Source organism: Leptopilina boulardi, unplaced genomic scaffold (genome assembly GCF_019393585.1).
Source record: "Leptopilina boulardi isolate dan_hultmark-lab unplaced genomic scaffold, ZJU_Lbou_2.1 LbouV2_31, whole genome shotgun sequence".
In the NCBI taxonomy this organism is placed as follows: Eukaryota; Metazoa; Arthropoda; class Insecta; order Hymenoptera; family Figitidae; genus Leptopilina; species Leptopilina boulardi.
The window spans coordinates 1,368,804-1,395,003 of record NW_026137874.1 but is presented as its reverse complement, the minus strand read 5'-3'; the positions used below and the strand labels follow the sequence as shown (position 1 = coordinate 1,395,003).

The window sequence follows — 26,200 nt, the reverse complement described above, 5'->3', positions numbered from 1 at the left end:
ATTCATTCAGTACTATCGATATGAATATTAAATTTTATTTCTTTTTAAAAGTTTATTAGTTAAAAAGACATTTATTAATTTATTATTTAAAAAAAAATTATTTATTTACAGGAGAATCTTTTAGATAATAGTTTTTTTATTACGAAATTTAGGGATGAAAACTTATATGAATGAAATTCATATCTTGTATCTCTAACGAGTTTCTTTTCAAAGCATAAAAGTAGTTAATTACGGCTATTCTTATCTTGGTCGCTTGCACAAATGCAGTTGAACTCTCTCTCAATTTAATAAGCTTATTATTTAATACTTTGAAAAAAAAGTAATTCTCTTACGTCCTAATTTACAAAAATGTTTTACTTTTATTATTTATTTTTTCTCAAAAGACTTAAATTTAGATTTTTCACGTTTTGAAAGATTTATTTTTGTACAGACCCCCAAAGTCTTTATTCAAATTATCAAATCTTGTGATTTTAATAGTTGTGAGACATTGTTTCGAACGGAATTATTTTTAAAATGTTTTTATATGTAAATATTTATATATGATGTAATTTTACTTTTACTTACAAATTTTTCGAGAAATTAAAAAAAAACCAAAGGAACTATTGTAACTTAAAATTAACGTAATTTCAGTCTGTTTATAGATTAATTAATAAAAAAGTTTAAAATTATCCAAATTTTGATTTAATTTAATATTTTCTGTTATTGAAAATAATTAATAGTCAATTTAAAGGAAAATAGAATATTTATAATGGTGTAATTTTACTTTTCGGTTACAAATTTTTCGAGAAATTAAAAAAAAAACCAAAGGAACTATTGTAACTTAAAATTAACGTAATTTCAGTCTGTTTATAGATTAATAAAAAAGTTTAAAATTATCCAAATTTTGATTTAATTTAATATTTTCTGTTATTGAAAATAATTAATAGTGAATTTAAAGGAAAATAGAAAAAGAGAATTTCTTTTTTTTGTTTGTTTAAATATGGAACTAAATTATATTTTCTTTGCGTAGGTCTGTTTTTTATGGAGGCTCCCAGCTTGAGAGTTCCGTCACTGGTCTCACTTCGCGCAGGTTCTATACAAAAGATCTCAACTTTATGGCAACAGTAGGCTCGGTGCAGCAGCAGTCGAGGGTTGTACCAACGCAGGGAAAGACACGAGAGAGAGAGCCAGTTTATATCGTCGTTCAGCGTCCGAAGTAATTCAAGTTTATTATTAACATCCCTCTCTCTCTCTTTCTCTCTCTCAGGGTGTTCTTTTTTTACCTGGCCCTTGCAATCAAGTGTGAGTGAATCCTTCAGTGTCTCGGCCAGGGTTGCGTTATTTAAATCACAAAACTCTCTTTCTCTCTTTCTTTAAAGCCTCTGATGAAACTGGTTTTCTCATCTTTCTTTATCTTTCGGAGCATATAAGCAGCAGAGAACGAGAACTCTGGTCCTGCCCTTATCGAGCGATCCGAGTGCACGTGTTTCGGGGTTGTTGTCCGACGCTCATTCCCTATAATTTTCAATATTATAGATTACAACTCGACCCCCTCAATCTATCATTACATATACAAGAGAGTGAATTTTTCCTTCTAATAATGTCTATAAAATATGTTGTTACCCTGCTTTAAATCTGCCTTTTCAGCGAGTGAATTACAGGGGAAAAAAAATTCGTGACAATTCTGAATAAGAGGATTATATAGATGCTCCAAAAAAAAATGTTGCGAGAAAAATATTTCGCCTCCGGAAACTGAGAAATTCCATCCCACCATCGAAAAGGAAATACATTTGCAATTCTATCTGGGAACACAAGGGAAGTGTGGATCGGAAATACCTGCAGAGATGACAGGTAATCGGCTTTCAATAGAATTCTGTCAAGTGCATTTGCTCATGTGTGAAAAAGATGAATGTGAGAAATTTTTCAAACAAAAAAAAAAAAAATTGTAATTTGTTTCTTCTATTGAAAAGTTTAGTTTGATTTTTTAATTGCAAATGCAATTTTTTTTTTTATATCGATGAAGTTTATAATTAAACGATTTAGAGGAAAAATAATTTTTCTAAGTAAATTATAATTTTTTTGTCTAATTAATTTTTGTAACAGATCAATTTTCCTAAGAAAAATTTATTAGCCAAAAAAAGTGTTATTGAAAAATATTATTGTAAACGTAGTTTTGTCAAATATTTTTTTAAAAATTTCTTAATATAAAAACGTTTTAAGTTATTGTATTCTGTTTAACAATTTAAAATCTGTTACGTGATCGTAAGATTATTTCAATTTAAATCTGGGTCTCTCGTGTGCAGTAATAATAATCAGATATATATAGTTATGGAGAAAGTTTCTCATTTTCAATAATTATTGTGCTATAATGATTGATAATCTTACATATATATTTAGATCATGGTCAAGTTCTTTTGGGAACATTCAAATAATGTTTAGGCGATTAATTTTAACTTTTAGGGATTTAGAGGACGTTTGTGCAGTTTATGTTCAATTTTATTTTCAAATTAATCAATAATGAACTATTTTTTGTTTATCTATTTTTTTTAAAGATATTTTATGTATTTTGAATTTAACATAGAAACAAAAATGCAGTGATATTCCTTTTTTTTCTCTTTTGAAATTCGAAAGTTGTAAAAGGGCCATATTGCTAGATGCGGGCATTTATCGACTAACTGTTCAATGATTGCTGTTTATTTCTTTTGTTGATGAGTAAAATTTATCAGAAGTTCACCGTAAAACCGGCTTTAACGGATATTGTAAACTGCTAACAAGTCCTCCCGACACTAAAATTAAAATAATTTTTTTTTGCGAAAAAATTCTTCTTTCATTGCGAATGTGATTTTATGGACTTTTTATTATGGAAATTAATTATTCGCGCATGATTATTAATTATCTGAGAATATGCATACAATTAAATTTATGATTTATACTAGAAATTGTAGGAGACTTGATTTATTCTATATGAAATGAATATTTATATTTTAGAAATTGGATATTTTTAAATAATTTATTTATAAAATTATTTTTTTTTAATTTATAAATATTTGTTGTATTTTACAGAATTGAATTTTATTTACTTGAGAAATTATTTAAAAAATATTTTTTATTTTCTTATACTTCCTCAAAAGGGATAACCTTGTGTTATCTTTTTTTATGGCTTCTTGTTTCCGGTGATACGTATATAAAGAATTCTCACAAGTGTCACATTATATTTTTTATGGTAAAAAAATTGAGCGTATAATTATTTTCATTTTGGATTATCGAATTTTATTTAATTTTTCCATATATAAAGACAGAAAAAAAAGTTATTAATTTTGTTTAAAATAAATATATGTAATTTTTAATTATGTTACTCTATTGTTTAAAGAATATAGTTGACGGTAATTTGTAGGAAACTATTAAAACCTGTAGATAGTTGCAAATCAAGTCATGAGTAAGGAGCAATTATTTCCGCTTTAGGGATATGCGATCTTACATTCTCTTTAGAGAAAGAGAGAGAGGGAGAGATTACATAGAAGAGATTATCGAGTTCTTTGAAATTTGTAATTGACACTTTTAAAAGAATTATTACAGTTTTGTCAAGTTCAATGAGTTTTTTCAATTATTTACTTTTTAACGGGTCTAAAATTGATATAAGAAAAATTAAATAATTTTTATATATTTTCTAAAATAATAATTTTCATTTATTTTTTATTCTAATATTATTATCGGAAATTCAATATTATAACGGTAATGAATCATGTCTCATAATTATTTTCCCGTTTTGTGAAAAAAAAACAAAGCATATTTCATTATTAGATTTTTATCATTAAAGAATTTTATTTCCCATAAATTTTATTATTAATTAATTTTGTTTTTGATAAATATTTTAGTTTTACTATAAAAAGGAAATGATTTCGATTTGAAAATTAAAAACAATGTTTCTTTATATTTATAGATGATGAATGTTGCTGTCGAGTAGGTCATAGGTAGGAAAAATAAGAGGTGAACGAGATTCTTTAAATAATACGAATAATCTTAAGCGATATGTCTCGAGACGAGGTGCTTACAACGATGGGTGTAGAAATTGTTCAAGTTGCTGCGACTCGTTTAAGCAACAGTTTCGCTTATATGGATGACGTGTCAAAGAGTCTTTCTCGTGGATCTCGTCGATTGAAATCAAGTTTACTGGAGGAACGTGGTACTGATGATTCAAATCCAACAAGTAATACAAGTTCCGTTGCATCGGATGATTATCATGGTGCATCATCGATTCCATGCTCGTTGGAAGGTTCTGTTCAAACGCCAGATAGAAAACGCGTTAGTCTTGGAAGTCATCGTCAAAGATTGAAAAGCAGCTGCACAATTAGCGGTGACAATGGAAGTATTGGATACGGGTCATCTGCTCCACTCGAATCAGAAAATTCATATTCCTCACATCCTGGTTATCCTTTGACTGGTGATAATACAACAAGTCGAAAATCATGTTCATCGTCAAGTAATTCGCCTAAGGAAGAGGATACAAGAACTGCTTCCACCGCCACATCGCCTCCAACATCACAACGATTTCTCTCACCGTCTTCTTCCATTCCACATTCAACAACGTCCGTCAGTTCTTCAACACCCGCTAATTCTAGGTAAATTAAATTTTAATTTAATTATGAAAAAAAAAAAAATTTATTTAAAATAAAAAAAAAATATTTTCTTTCCAGAGGAACCACGGGGAAGAGTCAAAGTTCATTAACCAGATTTCGTGGTATTGCTCCCGGTACTGTTGCACCATCGACATCATCTTGGAATAGTTCATCTGTGGAACAAGAATCAGATTATGTGATCGATATTGAAAAGGGAAATGCGTATCATAAAGGACAATTTCTTGGAAAGGTGAGAGAATAATTTTATTTTATTTATGGGACAAACACGTGTTTGACATCATCATAAATTTCATTCTATGATAAAAAAGGGTATATATTTATAATATGAACTTGAAAAAAAAAATGAAAGAATATTTTATCTCCTGGGAGTATATATATATTTGAAATTCTAACAAACGCTTCATTGCCACCGGTCGTTATATGCTAAAGGGAAAACATTAATAGATTACCAAGCTGAATGATAATGCCTTCATGAAGATTCCACGGGAAAATGTGAGCGCAGTCTTTACTCTGGGAATTTATTATTTACATTGCACGAAACTCACAGAAATTCATGTGGGAATAACAATACAATAGAATAATATTTGTTTTTCTTTTCTTTTCTATATCAAGAAATATTTCATTTTTATAAACAAATTTTAATTTTATATTTAAATATTTTGAAAATTAAATTTTAAACGGTAAAAACTTTTTGAAAATTTTTCTTGTGTGAATAGGCGATTTTATAGATTTATTAGGATTTTGCGAATATTGCAATGTTTACAAACATCTTATATATAGAATCTTATCCCTATCATTTTGTGTTTACCTCGTAGGTAATACCTTCAAGTTACGCGTGCAACGGAAGGGCAACTTCCTTTCCTTTCTCACTTCATCTTCGTTCCCACCTTTTCGCCTTCTTTTTTTTTTCTCTCCTTCACCAGTCACACAAGCTTGCAACCTCATATACTCATTTCATTTTCATCTTTTTCCCTTCGGGTTGTATATTTATTTGGTATATTCCCATCGTTTGTGTCCGCAATTTTTGTACACATTCATCATGGAAATCATTCAGGAAAAAAAAACCGGCTTAGAACCTAATTTGGAAGATTTAAATTTAAAATTCAAATTTTAAAGTAAATCATGAGAAGGAAAAGTTTTTTTCATTTTAAACTTTATTTAATGATTTACTATATTAAAATGTAAATAATATGAAGTTTTTTTTAAAAAATATAATGTTTATTTTCTAAATGTAAATTCAAAATTAATACTTTAAATAAAATGACATTAATTATAGGAAAATGGTTTAAAATTAAATAATTACGGTTTAATTAAAGCGTAGGAATCGACAGAAAATTAAAAGAGAGTGAGAGAGATACATAATTATTATTCCAATTAAGTGGAAATTTTATTCGAAACTAATTAGATTTGACTTCACTTTCGAATCGATTGGGAAAATGAAATAGAAATTTTCTTGTATGACATGCGGTGGATTTAAAATTATTTCCGTTCTATTTGTTCAGCTCTGATAGTTTTTAGTGAAAACATTTTAAATAATTTTGTGGAAAAAAAAGAAGGATTTTTATATTAAAATACAAAAAAAAAGTTAATTTTTTTATTTTAATAATTTTTTTTTCTTCTAATTTTTCTAGTATGTCTTTTGATTAGGAGCGTGTCTTTGATTTTAATTTAAATTTTATTGAAGATTTCCTCCTTTCGCTGGTTAATGAGTTTTTATTAAGACTCATTATCAACATTTCTATCCCGTTCATTGCGCGTATATATGGCTTTTAAAATTCGTTCACCCTTTATATTGTTATATCTCTTGCTGACAGGATGTTTGTACTTTCTTATTAATCTTCTTTTACACTTTCTTCAATAGTATTTTATTTCATCTCGATATTAAACTAAATTATTTAATTCGTAATTTATTTAATTCGATACGCAGACAAAATTTCTATTTGCATTTCTTTGAGGTAAATAAAATTTGTTTTTATTAAAAGTAATTTTTTTTATTCCTCTTTTTAATTCTTTATTCTAAATTCTGGATATTTAAATTTTATTATCTTTCAAGTAGATTCTCTATTGGTGTGAGATGAAGTAATTATCACATATTCTCAAGCTTCCGTTATCTTGAAACCTGTGTTTTATATTATAGAGGAACTTTAGAAGATTTTTTCTTAAACGGTTTTTTTTTTTTTTTTTTCATTGAATTTTAAGCAATATTTTAGATGGCACATTTTTAGTTTCCGTTGCTCCTCTCTTTCTTCGATTATATATTTTCTTCTCGGTCACGCGAGTTGGATATAATATAACTTCCTTCAAAACCACAGTGTCTCTTTTTTTTGTAACATGTAATATATATAGAATATATTTTTTTATGAATATGATCACGCGAATCTACCGACAATTTTGTGGTTTACTTTCCCAATAGAATTCTCATACGTATTAAAAAGTGGATAAAATTTTTGAATTTTATTCGCTAATTGCAATTTTTTATAATAATAATTAATTATTAAACCAATTTTGAAATTAAAACAATAATTGTATAAATTATTTTTTTCATTGAAAATTTATTTTTTTTTTTCGAAGGTTCAAGTGATCCGGAGGCAAAGGGTGAAATTTCGTTAAAATCGAGTTGACGTTTTAGTGGCTTTGGTTATTTTTTTTTTGAGGCGAAAGAACGGTTCCTGAATTTCAGAGTAAAGCAGATGGGCTGTGTGTATACGCCTGAGAAACATATACACTATAAACTTTTAAATGACTCTGTAGGTGTCATTTTTCAAAATTGTGTGAGTGAATGAATGTGTGTGTGCTCTGGAAGGACCTGCTCGCATCTTTGAAAAGTTATCGACACAAAGGACCTGTTAAGGTTCGAAACTCGACAAGCGTGGGTCGTGAGAAAAATATTCTTCTCCTCATTCGCTTTCTTCTTCTTCTTCTCCTCTCTTTTATATTTTTTCTTCTTTCTTATACTAGTTATACAAGACCTTTTTATCTCCCCCTCTCCATGAAAGTTACTTCAAAATATAAAGCGTCGAGATCAGAACAGGAATTTTCTTAAAGTCACTATTCTACTTCTTCTTCGTCTTCGTCTTTTCATGGAAGACTGCATTTTGCCCTTTTACTAATCTTCTTGCTCTTTGCAACGTACGTTTTATCCCTTTGTTATTCGTTTCTTATTCACCTTTTTTTTTTTTTTTTTTGCAAGTTTATCAAGATAGAAACTGTTATGGTAATCTTTCTTTGTTAAGTGCATGTTAAACTTAAATGTCTGTAAAAATCTGTTTCTAGTGTTTTGAGTTCTAAAAAAACGTTGTTTTGTTTAAAATAAAATCGAAATTCTCGAATAATACAAAATTTTATTAAATTCAAAATAGAAAATTTTAAAAGAAACGAGAATTCAACCTTGAAATGACGATTGGTTGGAATCAATAACAAATTTTACGTGAGGAATCGATCAAACAAAAGTCAAATTTCTTTTCTATTCTTGGTTTATAATTTTATTATTCTTCAGTGACACAAATAATTTAAATGCCAAATGAATTTGAGCCACGAAACTTACATAAGAATAAAAAAAAAAACATTAATTTTCTTTTTTTGTAATTTTACTCTCTTTTAGGAAAATAAATTCTATTTTGTAAAATGTAATAAAAGAAAATAATATATTTTTAGAATTTCTCAATGAAGAGAAATGTTATTTTACCCTAGAACTAGATTTACGCATGTTTTCTCATGAACACATTTGCTCTTTGAAATTATTTTCATGGCAAAAGGCACCTGGATGTTTATTCATTTAAACCCTAGACAAATATTTATATATATGCCTATTCACAGATTTTATATTATTATTATTGTGTCCCAGAGATCAGACAGATATTTTGTAAATAATAAAATAGAATAATACGACAAACGAGAACGATAATTTAACTTTCGCAATGTCAAAAGATATTTTTGCGACTTTTGGCATTTGGCCACGATTTTTTTTTCTTTTTCCTTTTTTCATGGCATTCACAGTCTAGGAATTTCTTAAAAGGTTTTTGTGCCCTTGATAATAAAGGCATTGAAATTATATAATATACATTTTTTGACAATACAAAAAAAAAATATTTTCTTTTTTCTTTTCAGGGTGGCTTTGCAAAAGTTTATTTAATAACCGACATTTCAACGAGGAAACAATATGCTTGTAAAATCATTCCCAAAAATCGAATGCAGAAGATTCATATGCAAAAGGTAAATAAAATTATGAAACTTATGAAAAAATAATGAAATAAAAGAAATTATTTGAAAAATTTGAAAATTTTTTACAGGATATTTTTTTTAATATGTATTTTTTGTTATTTAATAAAAGGATAATTTTTTTTATTCTTAGATCGCAAGAGAGGTGACGATACACAAGGAGTTGAATCATGTCAATGTCGTTCAGATGCATCATTACTTCGAGGACAATCTAAGTGTCTACATGCTCCTAGAAGCTTGTCCACGAAAGGTACAATACTTGACATTGCATGACCGAAAGATTCAAGTGCTGAACTCTTTGTCTCTTTTAACTCGCCACATTCTTCTCCTACTTGAGAGTTCACATTCACTATTACCGCAACAATTCTCATTTAACTTTCGCTCTCCTTTCCAACCTCGATGACACACGCTCTCTACCTTCATTATATCCAATGTTCCTTGTTATTCAAATTTACAAAAAAAAAAAAAAAAAAAAAACGGGTCAGTCACAGGTTACGAAATTCAATATCTCAACTTATTTTTCATTTTTTTAAGACACTTCAAACATAAAAGAAAGCATCCTTGCCTTTGAACTTGATTCTTCCTTTTTTTGATCTTGAATCGAAGGTCATTTTTTATTTCATAGATAATAAAACTATTTTTTGGTTTTTTAAAATTCATTGACTTGAACTTAATAAATTTAATTATTTTTTTAATATTCAGTTTAGTAGAAATTAAATAAGATTTAAAAATTTTATTATATAAAATTGCCTTTTATTCGAATATTTAGCTTTAAAAAAAATTTTGCATTTGTATTTTATTTCTAATTTTAGTTTATCCAAATTTTTTAAATTAAGATAAAAATTTTTATTTTCTAAATTGAATTCAAAGAATTTTCAAATTTGTAATTATAATTCAATTAAGACAAAAAATAGAAAAATTAGATTTTTTTACATTAATATCGAATTGAAATTTTTGTATTTTATTTAATTAAATTTGGAAAAATATTTAATGACGTATTACCGTCATCGACCTTGACCTGTGAATTTAATAATTACTCTATAGTTCGCGTGATAATTTCTTAAAATAAAGCATCGTTTAATGGATCGTAAAACTTGGAGAAGCGTGTCTACATATAAGAGAGTCGATCAAGCGTGCTTGCGTCGGTCGCCGATAGTTTGATGTGAAAATATACAAGTGCTTCTTGCAACAGCTGCAGGTGATGCAGAATACTTTTTACGATGGCCAATGCAGCCTGCACATGCTAGTCAAAGCGAAAGGTGCATATTAGATTGCACATGAATTTAACTTCCTTGAAAACTTTTTTTCAATTATTATTATTATTATTATAACAATTCCTTTTTGTTCATCATAATTAATAATAATTAAAATTCATTTAAAAAAAAAATTATTAATTACTTGAAAGTAATTATGAAAATTTTCATTAAATATTTTCATTTTTAAATTGAATTTCAAATTTTTAGAATTTTCATTTAAGAAATTTATTGAAAAATTTTATTTAAATAAATAAAATATTAAAAATATTTGTCAACTAAAATTACGAGAATTTAACATGATATTATTATTAGCCTTGACCAACTTTTTCATTCTATTTTCTGTTAATTATCCATCTGTTCTTCTTTTCTCCTATAAATCATGAACGTATCATTTTTCTTCTTCTTTTTATTATAATTTGCATCTTTTTTACAACTTCTGTTATTAGAATACGAATTTGTGGTCAAAGTTGTAAATTATAACGGAAATTTCTCTTATTTTTTTTTTTTTTTTTTGTCACGTGTGTCCAACCAAGATTGAGAGAAAATATAAAGTTAATTTTTGCAATAAATATAATCAAAATGATTTTTACTTGAGAGAAAATAAAATTAATTGACAATAAAAAGAAGTAGAACACAGAAATCTTGAGAATATAAATGAAATCAAAAACCTGTTTAGGATTCAGAAAATTTAATTTCCTCTTTTTTTATGTGAATTTTTTTTTAATTGATAACTTTCCTAACTTTCATTTTTCATAGTAATTATTAATTCTGTGTTATAATTTTACAATAATATTTATATTTTTTTTATTATTTATCGTCAGATTTATAATATAGTAGTAAATTTTTAATGTTTGGTGATTAATTTTAAAAAGTCTTTGTATTATGAGAGAATGAGATTAAATTGCATTTTGTAAAAGAGAAATCGTAGGTTGAGTAATATAGAAATACAGAGAGTGATTCAGAAGTAAAAAAAAAGTAAGTTAAAGTATTTAGAGTATGATGATTCATCTCCACATGTTTTGTTTCAGAGTCTCATGCACGTGTTGGGTTATCGTGGCAAAGTAACGGAACCGGAAGCCAGATACTATATGAAACAAATGGTAACAGGAGTTGCTTATATTCATTCGCAAAAAATCGTTCACCGGGATTTGAAACCGGGCAATATGTTTCTCTCGGAACGAATGATTGTAAAAATTGGTGATTTTGGATTAGCCACACGTCCCGATGGTCAACGTAGAAAAGTGTAATTATTATTTACTTATTTCAAAAATTAATAAATATTAATTTGCTTTTAATTTTTTTTAATTTTATTTCTGTTTTTTTTTTATAGAACACTTTGCGGTACACCAAACTTTATTGCTCCGGAAGTTCTTTACAAACAAGCTTACAGTTATGAGGCGGATGTTTGGGCCTTGGGTTGTATCTTATATGCATTGCTCGTTGGCCAACCGCCATTTGATACGGCGACACTTAAAGAAACTTACACGAGAATTTGCAATAATCATTATCGTGAAGTTGACGATACAATGGCAAGTCGTAATGGACAGGATTTAATTCGTTGGCTATTACATCCAAATCCCGAGCTAAGACCATCACTCGAAAGAGTTAAGGAACATCCTTATCTCACCAAGGAATATGTTCCATCATTTTTACCCGATACATGTTGCTATCGTACACCTCAATTATCAATTATTGAACCAATTAATACGGCAATTTCACCCTCATCGTCAGTGGTGTCAACGATGAATAATAATAATAATCATCATTATCACGGTGAGGAAATAATGCAACATTCACAATTGAGAGCACAATCACCAACGCGTAATGATTGTCGTAAACAATCGGGTAAAGGGCAAAAAGTTTCAAATTGGTTGTCAAAAAAATTATCAAAATTACCAAAATTACCATGGTTTCGACAACGTCTTAGCAGTGTTCTTTGTCCTGAAGCGAGGAAAAAACAAACATTAATGGAAACAAATGGTGGACAAACGCCTATTTTACCGCAAAGTGTACAAATGAATAGAGCACTTGAGGATGGTCTTGCTGAAATAAAATGTCGACAGGCAATTAGAAATCCTCCTAAAGTTGATGATGTGACACCATTGTTTGTAATCAAGTGGATTGATTATTCTAATAAGTACGGCTTGGGTTTTCAACTATCTGATAAATCGGTTGGAGTGCTCTTTAATGATAGCACAAAGATGAGCTACACTCCTGATAGAAGGTAAAAGATTTCTCCTCAATTAACTTTTTATTATTTTTTCATTTTTTCTACGGTTTTTTTTTACTAAAAATAGAGCAAAAAGGGGTAAATTTTAATTTCTTCTTTATTTTTACGAAAGAAATAGATGAAAAATGGTATAAAATAAAAATTTTTTTTCAGACGTGTCGAATACATGAGAACCGATGACGAAGTAACGAGATATCACAGAGAAAAAGATGTTCCCTCATCGTTAGAAACAAAACTAGATATTCTGCGATATTTTACGGAATATATGGAACATCATCTAACAGAAGGTTAGCATATTTTTTTTTAATAATTTTTGTAATTCAATTTATTTACTATTTACTATTATTTTGTATTTTCTAATTAGGTGGTGAAATTAAAGAAGTTAGAAATATGCGACAATCCCGTTCCGCATGTGTGCCAAGAATGCGACGCTGGTTAAGAACGGACAAAGCAATTGTGATGGAATTAACGGGACCACTTCTTCAGGTGAATTTCTTCATGGATCATACGAAAATGGTTGTATCACAAGAGCCATTATGTAAGGAATATCTCATCACTTATATCGATGCCGGTAGACGTGTTTCTTCTTATTGGTTAAGCGATCTCAGGAGTTATGGTTGTACTCCCGAAATTCATGAATGTTTACACTATCTTTGCAAAGTATCCCGTGAATTTGCTGATCTCGATAATAATGCAGTTGGCTGATCCCCAGCGTTTAGAACCTTATACAAGGTTAAAGAAACCAAAATCTAGAATTTCATTTTTCAAGTTATTCTATATAATAATATATAAATCTTCTGTGATTCGAATTCGTATAGTAATTTCTTAGGAAAGAAAGATAGATTTCGAAAACTGGATAAAAATAATCAAATTTTTTTTTTTTGAAAAATGTTACATTTAAAATTTCTAATATTGTTATTAAATTTAGTTATGAGAAAAAAATTGTTTGTGTGTAAAATTAGAGATTTATTTAGATCTACTTTTTTTTCGTTATTTTTATCCAGATTTCTGTTATAACTCGATATTATTTTTCGAGATGTGAAAATTAAACTAAAACTTTCTGTGATTGATTTCAAAGTTTAAACTCGATTCCCGGGACTCTGTTGAGTTTTTCAAAACTTTATTATATAAAAGAAGTTCATACGAAACTTCTATGTCTCGTGTAGCTTTAAAAAAAAAATGAACTCGATTCGCAACGGGTGATATAAAAAAAAAAAAGAAGCGACTGGTTAATGACCGTTTTGTACTCTCGATGATCGCACAGTAGTACTTATAATTTAAAGAATGCCACTTAAACGCTTTAAAAAAAAAAAAAAAGATCCGCGAGTTCAGTCATCAAGGTTACCAATCAAATCGAGGGTCTTTGGTAATCCTAGTCAGATGCTTTTTCGAGATTATTGGAAGTCCAGAAAAGAGAACAGATTGGTCACTGCCAACTTGTTGCCACTGTAGTTACAAGTCGCTGTTACTTCCATGACAATTCGTTTAATATTAAAAAAAAATATATATATATATATATACAGTTAAAGACAAATAGAGTCGTACAATTGTTGTTATTACTATTACTATTATTATTAATAATATTATTTAGTTATTATATAACTATTCATTACTTTATTAATTTAATTAAAAATGCATTGTTATAATTGAATTAGTCAATTGTCAATTAAATTTAATTGATCATTAATTTGACAGTCAATTTAATTTAATTGATCCTTAATTAATTATCAATTTAATTGGTCGTTAATTAATAAATGAATAATTAACTATTATAAAATATCGATATTATTGACATCAAGAAAAAAAGAAAGTCACTGATGTAATTAGAATCAAATCTCTCATTTCATTATACGATTACAGTTTTATATCACAATATTTCCTCTAGAATTGTTAGCTCCGAAAAAAAATTGCAAACAAAAATTTGATGGAGGTAAAAAAAAAGTTAATATGCATTTTTTCCGAAAATAGAAATAAATTATTTTTGTATCATTTGACTTTCTAGAAGTTTTAAATTAAATTAATTTAGTAAATTATTCAAAAAATAAAATTCTTTACACCTTCACTGTAAAAAAAAAATGCAAATTAACTCTTTTTTTTCACTCTTTCTTGAATTGTAATTTTTTTTTTTAAACGGAGACTTACATGATGATAAAATGGTTAGATTGTTAGATATATTATAAATGTATAATAGTGATAAAAGAGCTATTTGCTCTGTGATCGTGAAATGGTGTGTTAGATCTATAAAAAAAAAAAAATCTGAAAATATAAATTATATGCCTTAGAGATAATTAACGTTGCGATTCATTGCGTCATTTTGCTTTTACGAATAAAATATTCCTTCGCTTCATCTCTTGTTTCAATAATATGAAACGGAGATTTGATGTTATTAAAACGTTACGTTTATTTTCTACGGTCGTTTTTTCTAACGAGATGTAATCAAGGCTCATGTTTCATGTTGAAAAAAACGAATAATGAAGATAATTAAAGATCTCAAATGCGAATTTTCGCAAAATAAATCTTCACTCTTTTTATTCATATTCCTTTGGTTCTCCTTTTTTCTAACTTAAATATATTTCATTGTATTAAACATCTTTCAATTTTTTATAAACAAGTATAATACTATTTTCCATATGTAATTATAATTTTTTTTTTTTTTTTTTTATTTGCAGAATAATTAAAAAAAAAACACAAACTTTTTAAATAAATTTGAAATTTTAAATAAATTCGCGCATAAAATTGCTTGACGTTAATTGGCAAATATTGGACAATATTTCAAATCATTGTGAATGGGCCTTAATATTTATTTTAAACGCAAAATAAATGGCGCGCTCAATATTAATTTTAAGGTTATGTTTCCATTGTTAATGTTTTGCGTCAAAGAGTGAAAATCAACAAAAAATGAATTGTTAAGTCAATATTTATAGTAATTTTCCAAGTGGGTAATAAATAAACAATTTTAATCATGTCAATTGCACCTATAGCCAATCTTCCGTAAGTAAATTTTGATTTTAATTCGAAATTCTTATTTGCAGTAACAGTTCACGAGTATTTTTTTTTTTTTTTATTTTGGTTTTTTATAATAATTTTTTATACGAATTTGTTTAAATAATAGTTACTGCAAAGGATTGTGGTCCGTTATATCGGGAACAATTTGTCGATGTGACAAAGATCTCGTTGAAGATGAAATTCAAAATGCAACACCTCTTCTACGTGATGGGCTCAATTTTTTCAAAAAATACACCGAGGAATCGTTACAAAATGTTTCGAAAAAAAATCCTCCACCTCGAATGTATGATTTAATTAGTAAACTTGCTCCATTGTTGGTAAGTAGATTTTTTAATATTTCTGATTACAGAAAAAATTCTTCCCCTTTTTTTTAATTAGTGTTAATTTTTAAATTTATCAAGTACTGGAAACCAAATTTTGTTCATTTAATCAAATTTTTTTTTTTATTCAACTATATTGAAATAAAAGAAAATATTTTTTGTTTAATGAGCCAAAAGTTTTGAACGTTCAAATGAACAAAATATTTTTTTTAATCTATAAATTATTATAAATTATAACGGCAATGTAAAATAAAACAGTAAATTAAACAATTATTAAATTAATAACTTCTTTTTAAGTATTTAAAACAATATTTTGTAATAAAATTCATACTTAAAAAAGATGCGAAAAAAATTTTGTTCATTTGAACGTTCAAAACTTTTGGCTCATTTTGTTTACACTTTTCTGAATAAATAATCCCTTAGCTAAAAAAATTCTGTTTTAAATCTTTTCTAATTAATACTTTTCCGTTTTTGATTTTTTTTTTTTTGTATTGAGAGAAGATTTGAGATTAATTATTTTTCTTTTCTAGAATGTTGATGCAACAATAACATGGGATTTAGTTTGCAATTTTATGCTCTATGAATATAGAAATTGTGCCGAGACATTTGCATCACAATTAACTGATTTAACATCAATGAAAGTTTTAATTGAAGAAATTTGGAGTTTCTATTATGCCGAGAGAATAACATTGATAAAATGTTTAAAATTAATGGTTGAATATAGAGACAATAGAAAGCATCCACATCAAAAGGAATTTTGTAATTTTTTCGATGAAGTTTTACTTGGTAGTTTATTGACAAGTGTACAAAAACAAATTGAACATCTTAAATTTATAAATCCACCAAGTCGAACACAATTATTTACCGAAGAACATTTACATCGTATTTATGAGAGTAGTCTTAATGAAATGCGTGAATTATTGCATATTTATACAGTGATATTGAATGATGTACATGTTGTTGATAGTGAATTTAATAATATTTATGCGAGTATTAGCGGTGAACCAAGAAGATTAATTTCATATAAAAGCCATGAGGATAGAGAATTGATGGCAAAAAAAATTGAAATTATTCAATATAGCCAAACGGGTTTATTATTAGTTGCTTTTGATGTGACGAAACATATTGGAATGGAGGATTGGATAAAAGGAGTTGGTAAAATAATGCAGGATACATTTGAACATAAATGTTTGAGGGATAGTTTACCACAGGATGGACCATTATTGCTTGCTTGGATGCTCGCTAATTATGCAATTGAACCGGAAAATACTGATATTTTAAATTGTTTTCGTCCATTTGGTATTCGTGCGATTCAAATGAATGTTTTTCACTATTTAAAAGGATTACTTGATTCGGAAATGATTCGTGAGGACACGCATTATGCGGAAATTGTACGAAGTAGTGTTTATAATCTTTTGACGCTTCTTTGTGCATTTATTGATGAGGATCGATTGGATACATTAACGGGTATTTTTGATACCGTTGCATCGATTTTAAGATATCCAAAACTTGCGGAAAGATTTTGGAGGGAAAAAGAAGATGGATTATGGGTATTTTATAAATATGCGGCACAATGGTTTCCTTATAGATTTGAGCCACTTACGGCAATTGTTACTGGTTTGGCAAGTGCCTCAATTTTGAGTGCTAAAAATGTGATTTATGAACTTGATAATTTACCATCGCTTACTTTAGAAGTTACACGACAAAATTTACATACAATTGATTGTTTAAAACCATATGAGCAAGAATGTGTGATTCATAGAAATTCATTTCGTATATTGACAACAACGCGTCATGAAAGAATTGAATCGGCTAGACGAAGAAATGATGGCGATGAATTTGATGTTATTTTATGGCATACAAAGGGAAGTTATTGGCATGCTTTTCATCATAAAATAGAACAACTTTTTCTTCAAGCAAGCGGAGGTATGGCGAGTTTGAGTTATAAAGATGCTGTTCTTCCTGAACAAGTGACACAGGGTTTTGCACTATTGGAAGCGTTGCTTGCGACTGATATGGAAATTCCAAGAAATATGGTTATACCAACGGAGCTGAGTTTTGAAATTGTTAATCGTTTTTCGTATGCTACGTTGCCATTGAATATTTATAAAGTTGTTGCCTCTTGTATTCGTGTATCGTCAAAATTGGTACTTCGATATCCTGAGGATGTGTTATCGCGAATGAGAACTGAAGTTTATCCAAGATTTGATGATCGTTATCAAAAGACAACTGAATTTGCCGAAGCTGTTTCATTTGACGGTGGTCTTATTGCTTCATGGCTCTCGAGTATCGAAACTATTCAACATACTTATCCAATTTTAAACGCATATCTTGATACATTGTCGAATTATCTTATTGCACGACACAGTAAAGAAGCGATGTATTCTGTCGAAATTCCTGGAATGGTTCTTTTATTACAGAGTATCCTACCGAAACTCGATTCATGGTATTTTCAATCTGAATCGGAAAAAGTTGAACTATGGTTAAAGAGTATATTTTGTCTTCATCGTGCATTGGATTCTGTACCCGAGGGTGAATCGCGCAATGAATTGAAATTAATTGTCACTTATAATTTATTGCATTTGGAACCGAGGCATGCACTATTGAAAATTGTTCGCACCAGTGAACGAGCATTGAGAAATCGAATGATGAATGAAACTGATTGGATTGCTGGTAAAGGATTTAAAGTTATTAAAAGTGTTCAATTGGCATTGTCGGTGGTTAATCGTTTATTAATGTATAGAAAAAATCTTGGATTGGGAATTGAGGAGAGATCACCGCTTGAAATTGCACTTTATGCTTCGCCTTCATTGCCAAATGGTCTTTTAATTGTGCCAACAATTGTTGATTATCTTTATGTTTGGTTTAGTCCAGCTTTGCAAGCAATGGCTGTGAGATTGTTGAAAAAATTTGCCGAAGGTTTTTCAATGTCATTATTAGTTTGTATGGGAATGGATGGAACGGCAATTCGTGAAACATTTGCCTCGAGATTAATGTCACCAACATGTGCCGCTGAGGTGAAGGTTGCAATTTTAGAATTAGTTGCCGTTTGTCTTGATCGTCAGCCAGGATTAACTGAAGCACTTTTTAATATTATGCATCAAGCCGAAAGAAAGAGAATATTTCCCCGACCAGCTGATGAATTTCTCACTGAAGGTTGTACACAATTTTTAGATCTTTATATGCAGAGAATTTTCCATGAGGACAATATTGTTTATGATCGTCTTTATGATTCGACAATGAGTCTTTTGCGTGCCATTTGGTATCATCGAAATGAAATTCTTGTTAATTTTTTTCGTAAAAAAACAGAATTTTGGAGTCATTTATTTGCGCCATTATTTCGTAATTTGGTGACAAATGTTAAAGGTTATTCACAATTGATTGATATTGTTACATTGGAATTGTTTAAAAGTACATTGTTGGAGAAGGATTTTCAAACGAATTTAGAAAAATTATTGGACACCAAGGAGAATTATTGGGGAAAATTGGTGAAATATATATTTAAAACAATTCCCACATTAGAATTGTCGAATGAAGATGATGGTAATGTTATTTTAGAAAAGGATGACGTTAAACCTTTTTATGAAACAATTCTTGAATCTTTATATCAATTCTTGGTGACTATCACCGATGAAAGAGTGGCAAAAAAATATCCAATTGATGAGAAACAAGCTCGGGAGACAACATCATTGGCGCTTGATCATTTACTTGAATTATTGAAGCAACCAACGCCAAAATCGTCAGCGAAACGAATTTCAATGGCAAAAACAACAATGTTATTGGCATCGATAACATTACGTTGTATTTCCTCATGGAAATTGAAGTGTATCACAAATTCTTCGGATTTGAAAAATAAATTACGAGAACTTGTTCATGAAATTGCTCAATTTTATCGTGGCTATGGACGATCATTGAGGCAAACATTAATTTCTCTGGTTTTAGGATGTATTCAATTGATTGGCGATATTCTTATCGATGATAATGTAACATTAGATTATTTATTGGGACAATCGTGTATACTTGCAATTGGTGATGTTGAGGAATTGCGTGAATTAGCGAGAAGTAGAGAGAAAAAACGAAAATTTATCAATGAAGATGGAAGGGAAAAATTGGATAGAGTTAGCGAAGATCTCGAGGCAATGGAATTATCAGCAATTTCTGAATCACTACCAGCAACATTGACAGTGAGTGTTATTACACAGCTTTTGAATTATCAAATTGAATACAATAGAAAAAGTCAAAGAAGAAAATCCGCAAGTTTACAACTTGGTCAATTGATATCGGAAATTATGACAACAATTGGTGTTACAATGCAAAAACATCCTTATGCAAAATTTAGTAAAGTTGCACTCGCTCTATTGGGCACTGCTGTAAGATCAGTTTCCGGAAGTTTTAAATTTGAAGAGGAAACTGTGGTAAAACTTTGGCTCACTTTGATCCCACCACCGGATTTGAAAAATAGTGTTTTAGCCTCTTTATATGACGTAAGTTGTATTATTTTCCAAAATTAGAAATTATTTTCATTATTTTATGAATTTTTGATTTTTTTTTAGGATTGCAGCAGCATGAGTATTTGGCGCTGTCAAGATTGGTGGCCACTCTATACAATTGGATTGGAATTTATAATTGGATTAATAATTAGCGAATCATCGTCCGCTTATATTTCATTTGTCATTACATTTCTTGGATCACACGAATATCAATTAATGGAAGTTTCGACATTATTGAGACACACAGCCGATCCAGCGGCTGCTGATCTTATTCAATCGTTGATTTCTCTTGTCTCAACGTTGTCAACAAAACCTGTTTATTGGGATTCAATACAACCAAATGTTCGAGAAACACTAGTGGTATATGACTTTTTTATTTAAAAAATGTTTTGATTAATTTTCATTTATTGTATATTAATAATCTAAAAAATAATGAATACTTTTTTTGTTGTTTGACAGAAATGCACATATCTTGCCTATGACAGTACAGTGAATCTTTTGTTACGTCCTCGAATTTTGAAATTCATCATGGATGGAATAAGTGTTGAGAGTGCAGAAGAATTACAAACATGCGATGAAAAACAACTAAGTGGAGAATTAAAACTTCTTGTTAATAAATTAATTTTAATTAATACATCGTGTGCAATGAGTTTTGTTTATTTTTCACCGCGACTAAACACACTTGTTGATACAATTTATTGTCAGGAAGACTTTTGGTATGCTCCAATGGCGGAGATGAATTTTGGTCCACCGCAAATGTGCATTACTTCTGGTCCACAATTAACTTATGGTAAATAATAATTAATATACCTAATGATCGAGAGATTTCGTTAATTAATTTGTTTTCTTTTTTAATCTCAGGTACGATAATTAGTTCCACGCAACTATTTACACAGGCGCAACTTCATGTGCATTCAACAAAAACTCCCTCGTCATCGACAATTTCAACATTATCAAATACAGTGATTCGTCCATCAACGTCGCGTGATGAAAAAATTGATTTGGCAAAAAAAGAATGGGAACGTGCATCGCCGGAAAATTTACGACGAATGCAAGTTAAAGATTTGAGAAAAATACTTCATCAAACGGGTTCATCGGCACCAGTTGGTTCATCGCTTATCAGTAATCTTTCGAGTGGAATTGATTTTTCAGGATTTCTCACGGGACAAGATGTGACTGTTTCACTTCTCAGTAATCCACGGCTCATTAGACGGCCATTTGATCCATTAATTTGTGAAAATACAATACTCTCGAGAGCAACGGCTCTTATTCCAATATCAAGTCGTTCACACGTTGGCAAAAATAATACCACAAGTTCAAAAAATGATCAGGATGTATTAAATCGTTCGCGTAATGATGGCAATGGAGGAACTAGTGATCCTTGGTTTGCATCGATGGAAGAAAATAATACACGTCTTGCATTGGAAGTGAATTTAGTATTGATATTATGTCAGGCATTGGAGGGTGTTAAGAGTCCAAGATTGGCATTGAGAGATCGTCAATTAATAGCAAGAGAGACGGCAACTGAAATTGGTGTATTCTTCGATTTTTTGGAACAAAAGAATTTCACCGATTGGCAGGTAATGTAAAATTATTATTATTTTTTTTTTTATATACTTGTAAGTTTTACTTTAATTTTTATTTTTTTCTTATAGGTTTCTGCAACTTTAATTGAAGCAGATTCGAAGAAATTACACGTTGTTGAGGCGCCTGATGTATTTAGTGAAAAATTAACGGCAAGATTGAAGAAAAATTGTACTATACAAAAAACACCAGTTAATTCACTTCCAATTGTATGGGAAGAAGATGACGATGATTCGATTTCTGTTTTTGAACAAACTGACGAGCCGGAACAAAGATCGAATGATGATATTGTCACTAGTGGAGGATTTGGTACCAAAATTGTCACTATGAAATTTTTACCCCTCTTGGGTAATTTATTGAAATCAGTCATAGAATCTTTGGACTCTTCACAATATTAAGAAATTTTTGTTTGTAAAAAAAAAAAAATAATCAATATGAAAGAATTGTAATGAATTTCTAAATGTAAGTAAAATAAATAGTTTTAAGAATTTTTGTACAATGTAATATAAAATGTTTTTGAAAATAATTTTTCAGATTTTGTAATTTTAAAAAGAAATCCTAGTTATTTTTTCAAGAAAAATAAAAAAAAAGGAGTAAATAAGAAACAAAATATAATGTTACAATATTCATTTAATCTGATCGTTCTAGGTTCACATCGTCGAAAAGGGTATCGACTAATTAATAAAAGTATATATATATTTATATTTATATAAAGACGATAACATCGTTTTTTTTCTTTTTTTTTTGCTTGTAAATAGGAAACAAATTCCTTTAAACAATAACGTAAATTCCCATTATTTCTATTATAGTTTAAATCCATTGAAGACTGTATAAACGAAACAAAAAATTATCTTACTTAAATTATACAAAAAAATCATCACAAAGAATCAACAAAAATTTATTAAAAAAAAAAAAGAAAATTTCTTTCCTCAGAAAAGAAAGTCTTTAATAATTTTTTTTTCCCATCGAAAAAGAAAAATTCTGATAAAGGAAAAATTATCATTGTCTAAGAAATAAAAAAAGATACGAAATCAAATTTGAATTTCATAAATTGAAACTGTAAAGTATTAAAAAAAATGTTACTAGCAATATTATAATTAAATAATTGTAATTTTTAGATACCAAAAGAAAAAAAAAATAGTCGAAACTCTTAACACGTTTGTTATTCGCCGCCGAACGATTTTTTTTTCATAATAAAATCGTATTACTGTCAAGTAGAAAAATATAATTCGTGGGTGCTTAACGAATGTGTAGTACGATTTGAATGATGCTATAGGTGCTTGGGAGAAGCAACGAGGGCTCGACGACACGTTCAACGCGTTTTTTTTTTTTTTTTTTTTTCATAGAGATAAGGAGAGGGACGAAAAATCGAGAAATTTTTAAATTTAACGCTAAGGTGGCAGGTGAGGTAAAATATTTTCAGGCGATCGTGCCGTTTCGTTGCCAGTGGAAACATTGCTGGACGTTGTTAAATGATTATTATTAGGCTGATGTGCATTTCGTTGCGAGGGTGGCGACGACGACGTAGGGGACCAGGTTCCACCCCCACTTTCAGAATTTCCTTTTGTCGCTAATCCATAATCCATGTGGCCTCGATTCGAGAAATTTCCCGATGATGGATGCGAATTTTGCAACGTTGTAACAGGCGCAGCTGAATTTTGAGCTGGTTGAACGGGCCCAGTTGTCGAATTATTGAAATCAATTGTCAATGGATCGACATTCATGTTTGTCACTCCAGTATTTGAAATTGGTCCTGGACCAGCAGTACCATCCCAAAGTTCCAGAGATTTTGAATCTTCATTATTTCCCAAATTTGCATTTGTTCGCTGTCTTTTTGCATCACCATACAATAAACAATGAACATTAGGCGAACTACTACGATCTCGAACTCCTTCTTGCTCTTCCAGAAAGCGATCCATGTAGTCCCTTTATTTTCAAAATTAAAATTTTTTTTATAAATTCCAAAAAGTCTAAATTAAAATTTTACAAAAAAAAAAACAAACACTCACGTGATACCAGGATGAAGAGCGTATTTCTTTTTCTCCAAACGCGCCTTATAGGTAAAAATATCATGTCTCTCTGTCTTTTTCCATAAGTAATAAAATTGTACGAGTTCGCCAACGGATCTTGTCCTCACCTGCAACAATTTGTTCACTACCAATCAAGTAGCAAAGAACAATAGACTTTTTTCAATTCTGCGCAATTTAAAAAGCAAACTCTGAATTTTGAATTGAAAGTCTTATTAAAACAAAAAAAAAAGAAAACTTTAAAGAATATACCTTATTCTTCTGAATTAGATGAAAATCTTTTCCATAATTTCTTAAGCCTGATTCAAAATTATGACATTCTTCCTCGGACCATAAACTAACAGCTTCCGATTGTGGTTGAACGTTCATACGACGTCTTCGAAGTGCTTCGTCTAAATTATAACCGCATTGTAGTAACAAATATAGCGCCTGCTCATCATCACGAATATGCGAGCCAGAAGGTAACGAACTTCCTTTAACAGTTGGTAATTGTGCTCTCTCCAAAAATTCCTCCGTCTCCTCTTCTGGAATATGACTTGGATCCCAGAGCATTTTATCCTCGTTTTCATAAGGTAAGGCGTCATCGTATTTACAAAGTCCTTCTGGTATCGCCGCTTGATAATCACTGCCAACCTGAAAATTCAAATGACAAAATATGTAAATTAATTTAATAAGTTAAAATTATTTAAATGAGTATTTCAAAAACAGACCATAATTGTCTTTTTCCATTCCTCTTCATCGGGACTATAATCGCAATCGTCCTCCTCTTCCTCGCTTTGCGGTCGTGAAACACTACGAAGAAGTCTTGAAGATCCACTACCTCCACTTCCTCCATTACTTCCACTTCCGCCACCTCCACTATTTCCACCTCCGGTTTCCATTCCCTCGTTACCTTCTGTACCATTTCCAGTTTCATTTCCACCACCACTATTATTACCACCACCATCCTCCGTAACATTGTGACTATCATTTCTCGAATTTCCACTTTCGGTTATATTTGGTTCATTTGCACAACCAACAGCAATTGCACAAACATTTTCACTTCCTCTATTATTATTACCACTGCGCGCTACTTCATTTTCTTTCATTTCCTCCTTCTGCACCATTTCCGTGTAAAATTGTTTCAAATCCGGTTCATTATTTGAAGGATCATCGTCATCATCCTCCTCATCATCGTCCTCCTCCTCCTCTTCTTCCTCTTCTTCTTCGTCCTCTTCCATTTTATCTTTCATTTCACCATCGTCCTGAGGAATTAGAATCATTCTCTCCGAACTATTCGCATTGCCCATTGAAGAATCTCGTAATCCGTACATTGCGAGTAAATCTTTCAAAGGCATATCACCTTCCTAAAAATAATTCAATAACATTCAATTTATATTTTCAATAATTTCGATTTCAATTTTATTTTATAATATAATAAATTATTATAATGTAAAGATTTTAAAATCAATGTAAAGACCTACTAAAAGATGTAGAAATAAATAAATTCACCATCCACATTATCTTAATTTTATTTTTAAAAAACGTAAACAAATTTTTTAAAAAAATCTCCCAAATATTATATACTATAATACTTCAGATATAACGAAAGAATAAAAAATGTAAAAAAATAAGGAAAAATCGTTACCTTTTGTAAATTTGATAATTCGTTGTGAGAATCCTCACTACCTTCTAAAGCCTCTTCCTCGTCGAGTGTTCGTTCGTCGTCAAAATCATTCACAAGAATATCAGTAGCTGATCCTATATCGTAATCTCGATCAGCCCTGTACGATAAATAAAATATTTAATTTTTTAATTTAATTTCAAATAAAAGAAATAAAAAATTAAATTAACTTACATGTTTTATTCCCCATCAACTTTTGATGACTACGTAAAACCATCGAGAATTTACAAAAACAAACTATTGTTAAATTTCTATTCTGTTTTTGTGTGAAAAAGAAAGAAAAATCTACGACGTATACATACAAAAAAAAACCCTCTTAAATCAAAAATATAAAACTTATTTTTTTACTGAAAAAAAAAAAAATTCACACAATTCATAGAGAATGTATTAATTGTTTATTGTACGATTAGAAACGAAATCGTTGTTTTTTCCTCATTTTATAATTTACAAATTCTCTTGAAAAAGAAAACGAATTTCAAGAACGAAGCTAACCTCAAAAATATTTGCAAGAATGCTCGTATTGAATTTATCTTAATAAAACACAGAAATTTGAATTTTTCACTTTTTTAACAATCATCATTAAATTCACTTTCCTATGATCTTCATTATTTCACTGTATATTTATCGTTTTCTTTATGAAAAACGTTTTTATTATTGAAACAACAATAGTTGAACGCTAACGCCATTTATAAACCACGGTTTTTATTGTTTATAGACGAGAAACTCAGAGGAGAAATTTTACATTTGTAAACAATCTTTGGGTTTTAGGACCCTAAGATGGAAAAAAAAT

General features: G+C 29.3%; 3 protein-coding genes across 4 annotated transcripts; 2 read left to right on the top strand and 1 right to left on the bottom strand.

Annotated features, from left to right (window-relative positions):
• Nucleotides 1-1,108: 1,108 nt before the first annotated feature.
• On the top strand, nucleotides 1,109-14,836 carry LOC127283496 (serine/threonine-protein kinase PLK1-like). Of its 2 annotated transcripts, XM_051308429.1 has the most exons (10): nucleotides 1,109-1,281; nucleotides 1,627-1,830; nucleotides 3,920-4,598; nucleotides 4,674-4,845; nucleotides 8,724-8,828; nucleotides 8,968-9,084; nucleotides 11,119-11,333; nucleotides 11,421-12,314; nucleotides 12,474-12,607; nucleotides 12,685-14,836. In XM_051308429.1, the coding sequence occupies exons 3-10, from the start codon at nucleotides 4,009-4,011 to the stop codon at nucleotides 13,023-13,025; spliced, it is 2,568 nt and encodes an 855-aa protein (XP_051164386.1). In that variant the 5' UTR covers nucleotides 1,109-1,281; nucleotides 1,627-1,830; nucleotides 3,920-4,008; the 3' UTR covers nucleotides 13,026-14,836. The 2 variants fall into 2 exon arrangements, with proteins under 2 accessions (XP_051164386.1, XP_051164387.1); XM_051308430.1 differs by having other exon boundaries at nucleotides 1,109-1,830; nucleotides 3,944-4,598.
• Nucleotides 14,837-15,151: 315 nt separating this feature from the next.
• LOC127283463 (nucleoporin Nup188) lies at nucleotides 15,152-22,246 on the top strand. The gene is made up of 7 exons (XM_051308366.1): nucleotides 15,152-15,311; nucleotides 15,433-15,643; nucleotides 16,177-20,130; nucleotides 20,200-20,496; nucleotides 20,596-20,926; nucleotides 20,998-21,716; nucleotides 21,792-22,246. Exons 1-7 carry the CDS (start codon nucleotides 15,283-15,285, stop codon nucleotides 22,116-22,118), a joined length of 5,868 nt encoding a protein of 1,955 aa, XP_051164323.1. The 5' UTR covers nucleotides 15,152-15,282; the 3' UTR covers nucleotides 22,119-22,246.
• Nucleotides 22,247-22,332: 86 nt separating this feature from the next.
• LOC127283466 (mesoderm induction early response protein 1) lies at nucleotides 22,333-26,115 on the bottom strand. The gene is made up of 6 exons (XM_051308371.1): nucleotides 25,585-26,115; nucleotides 25,375-25,510; nucleotides 24,458-25,093; nucleotides 24,000-24,380; nucleotides 23,730-23,857; nucleotides 22,333-23,646 (listed from the first exon to the last, which is right to left on the bottom strand). Coding segments are annotated over exons 1-6 (1,818 nt in total). The 5' UTR covers nucleotides 25,587-26,115; the 3' UTR covers nucleotides 22,333-23,111.
• Nucleotides 26,116-26,200: the final 85 nt, after the last annotated feature.

Excerpts from the sequence above, each read along its gene's own strand:
- LOC127283496 (XM_051308429.1), top strand. The coding sequence starts at position 4,009 with ATGTCTCGAGACGAGGTGCTTACAACGATGGGTGTAGAAATTGTTCAA. Across the intron at positions 9,085-11,118 it reads TAGAAGCTTGTCCACGAAAG|AGTCTCATGCACGTGTTGGG; the intron begins GTACAATACTTG and ends GTTTTGTTTCAG. Across the intron at positions 11,334-11,420 it reads GATGGTCAACGTAGAAAAGT|AACACTTTGCGGTACACCAA; the intron begins GTAATTATTATT and ends TTTTTTTTATAG.
- LOC127283463 (XM_051308366.1), top strand. The coding sequence starts at position 15,283 with ATGTCAATTGCACCTATAGCCAATCTTCC. Across the intron at positions 20,927-20,997 it reads TGGTCCACAATTAACTTATG|GTACGATAATTAGTTCCACG; the intron begins GTAAATAATAAT and ends TTTTAATCTCAG. Across the intron at positions 21,717-21,791 it reads AGAATTTCACCGATTGGCAG|GTTTCTGCAACTTTAATTGA; the intron begins GTAATGTAAAAT and ends TTTTTCTTATAG.
- LOC127283466 (XM_051308371.1), bottom strand. Across the intron at positions 25,094-25,374 it reads AATTATCAAATTTACAAAAG|GAAGGTGATATGCCTTTGAA; the intron begins GTAACGATTTTT and ends AATTATTTTTAG. Across the intron at positions 24,381-24,457 it reads AATGGAAAAAGACAATTATG|GTTGGCAGTGATTATCAAGC; the intron begins GTCTGTTTTTGA and ends TTGAATTTTCAG.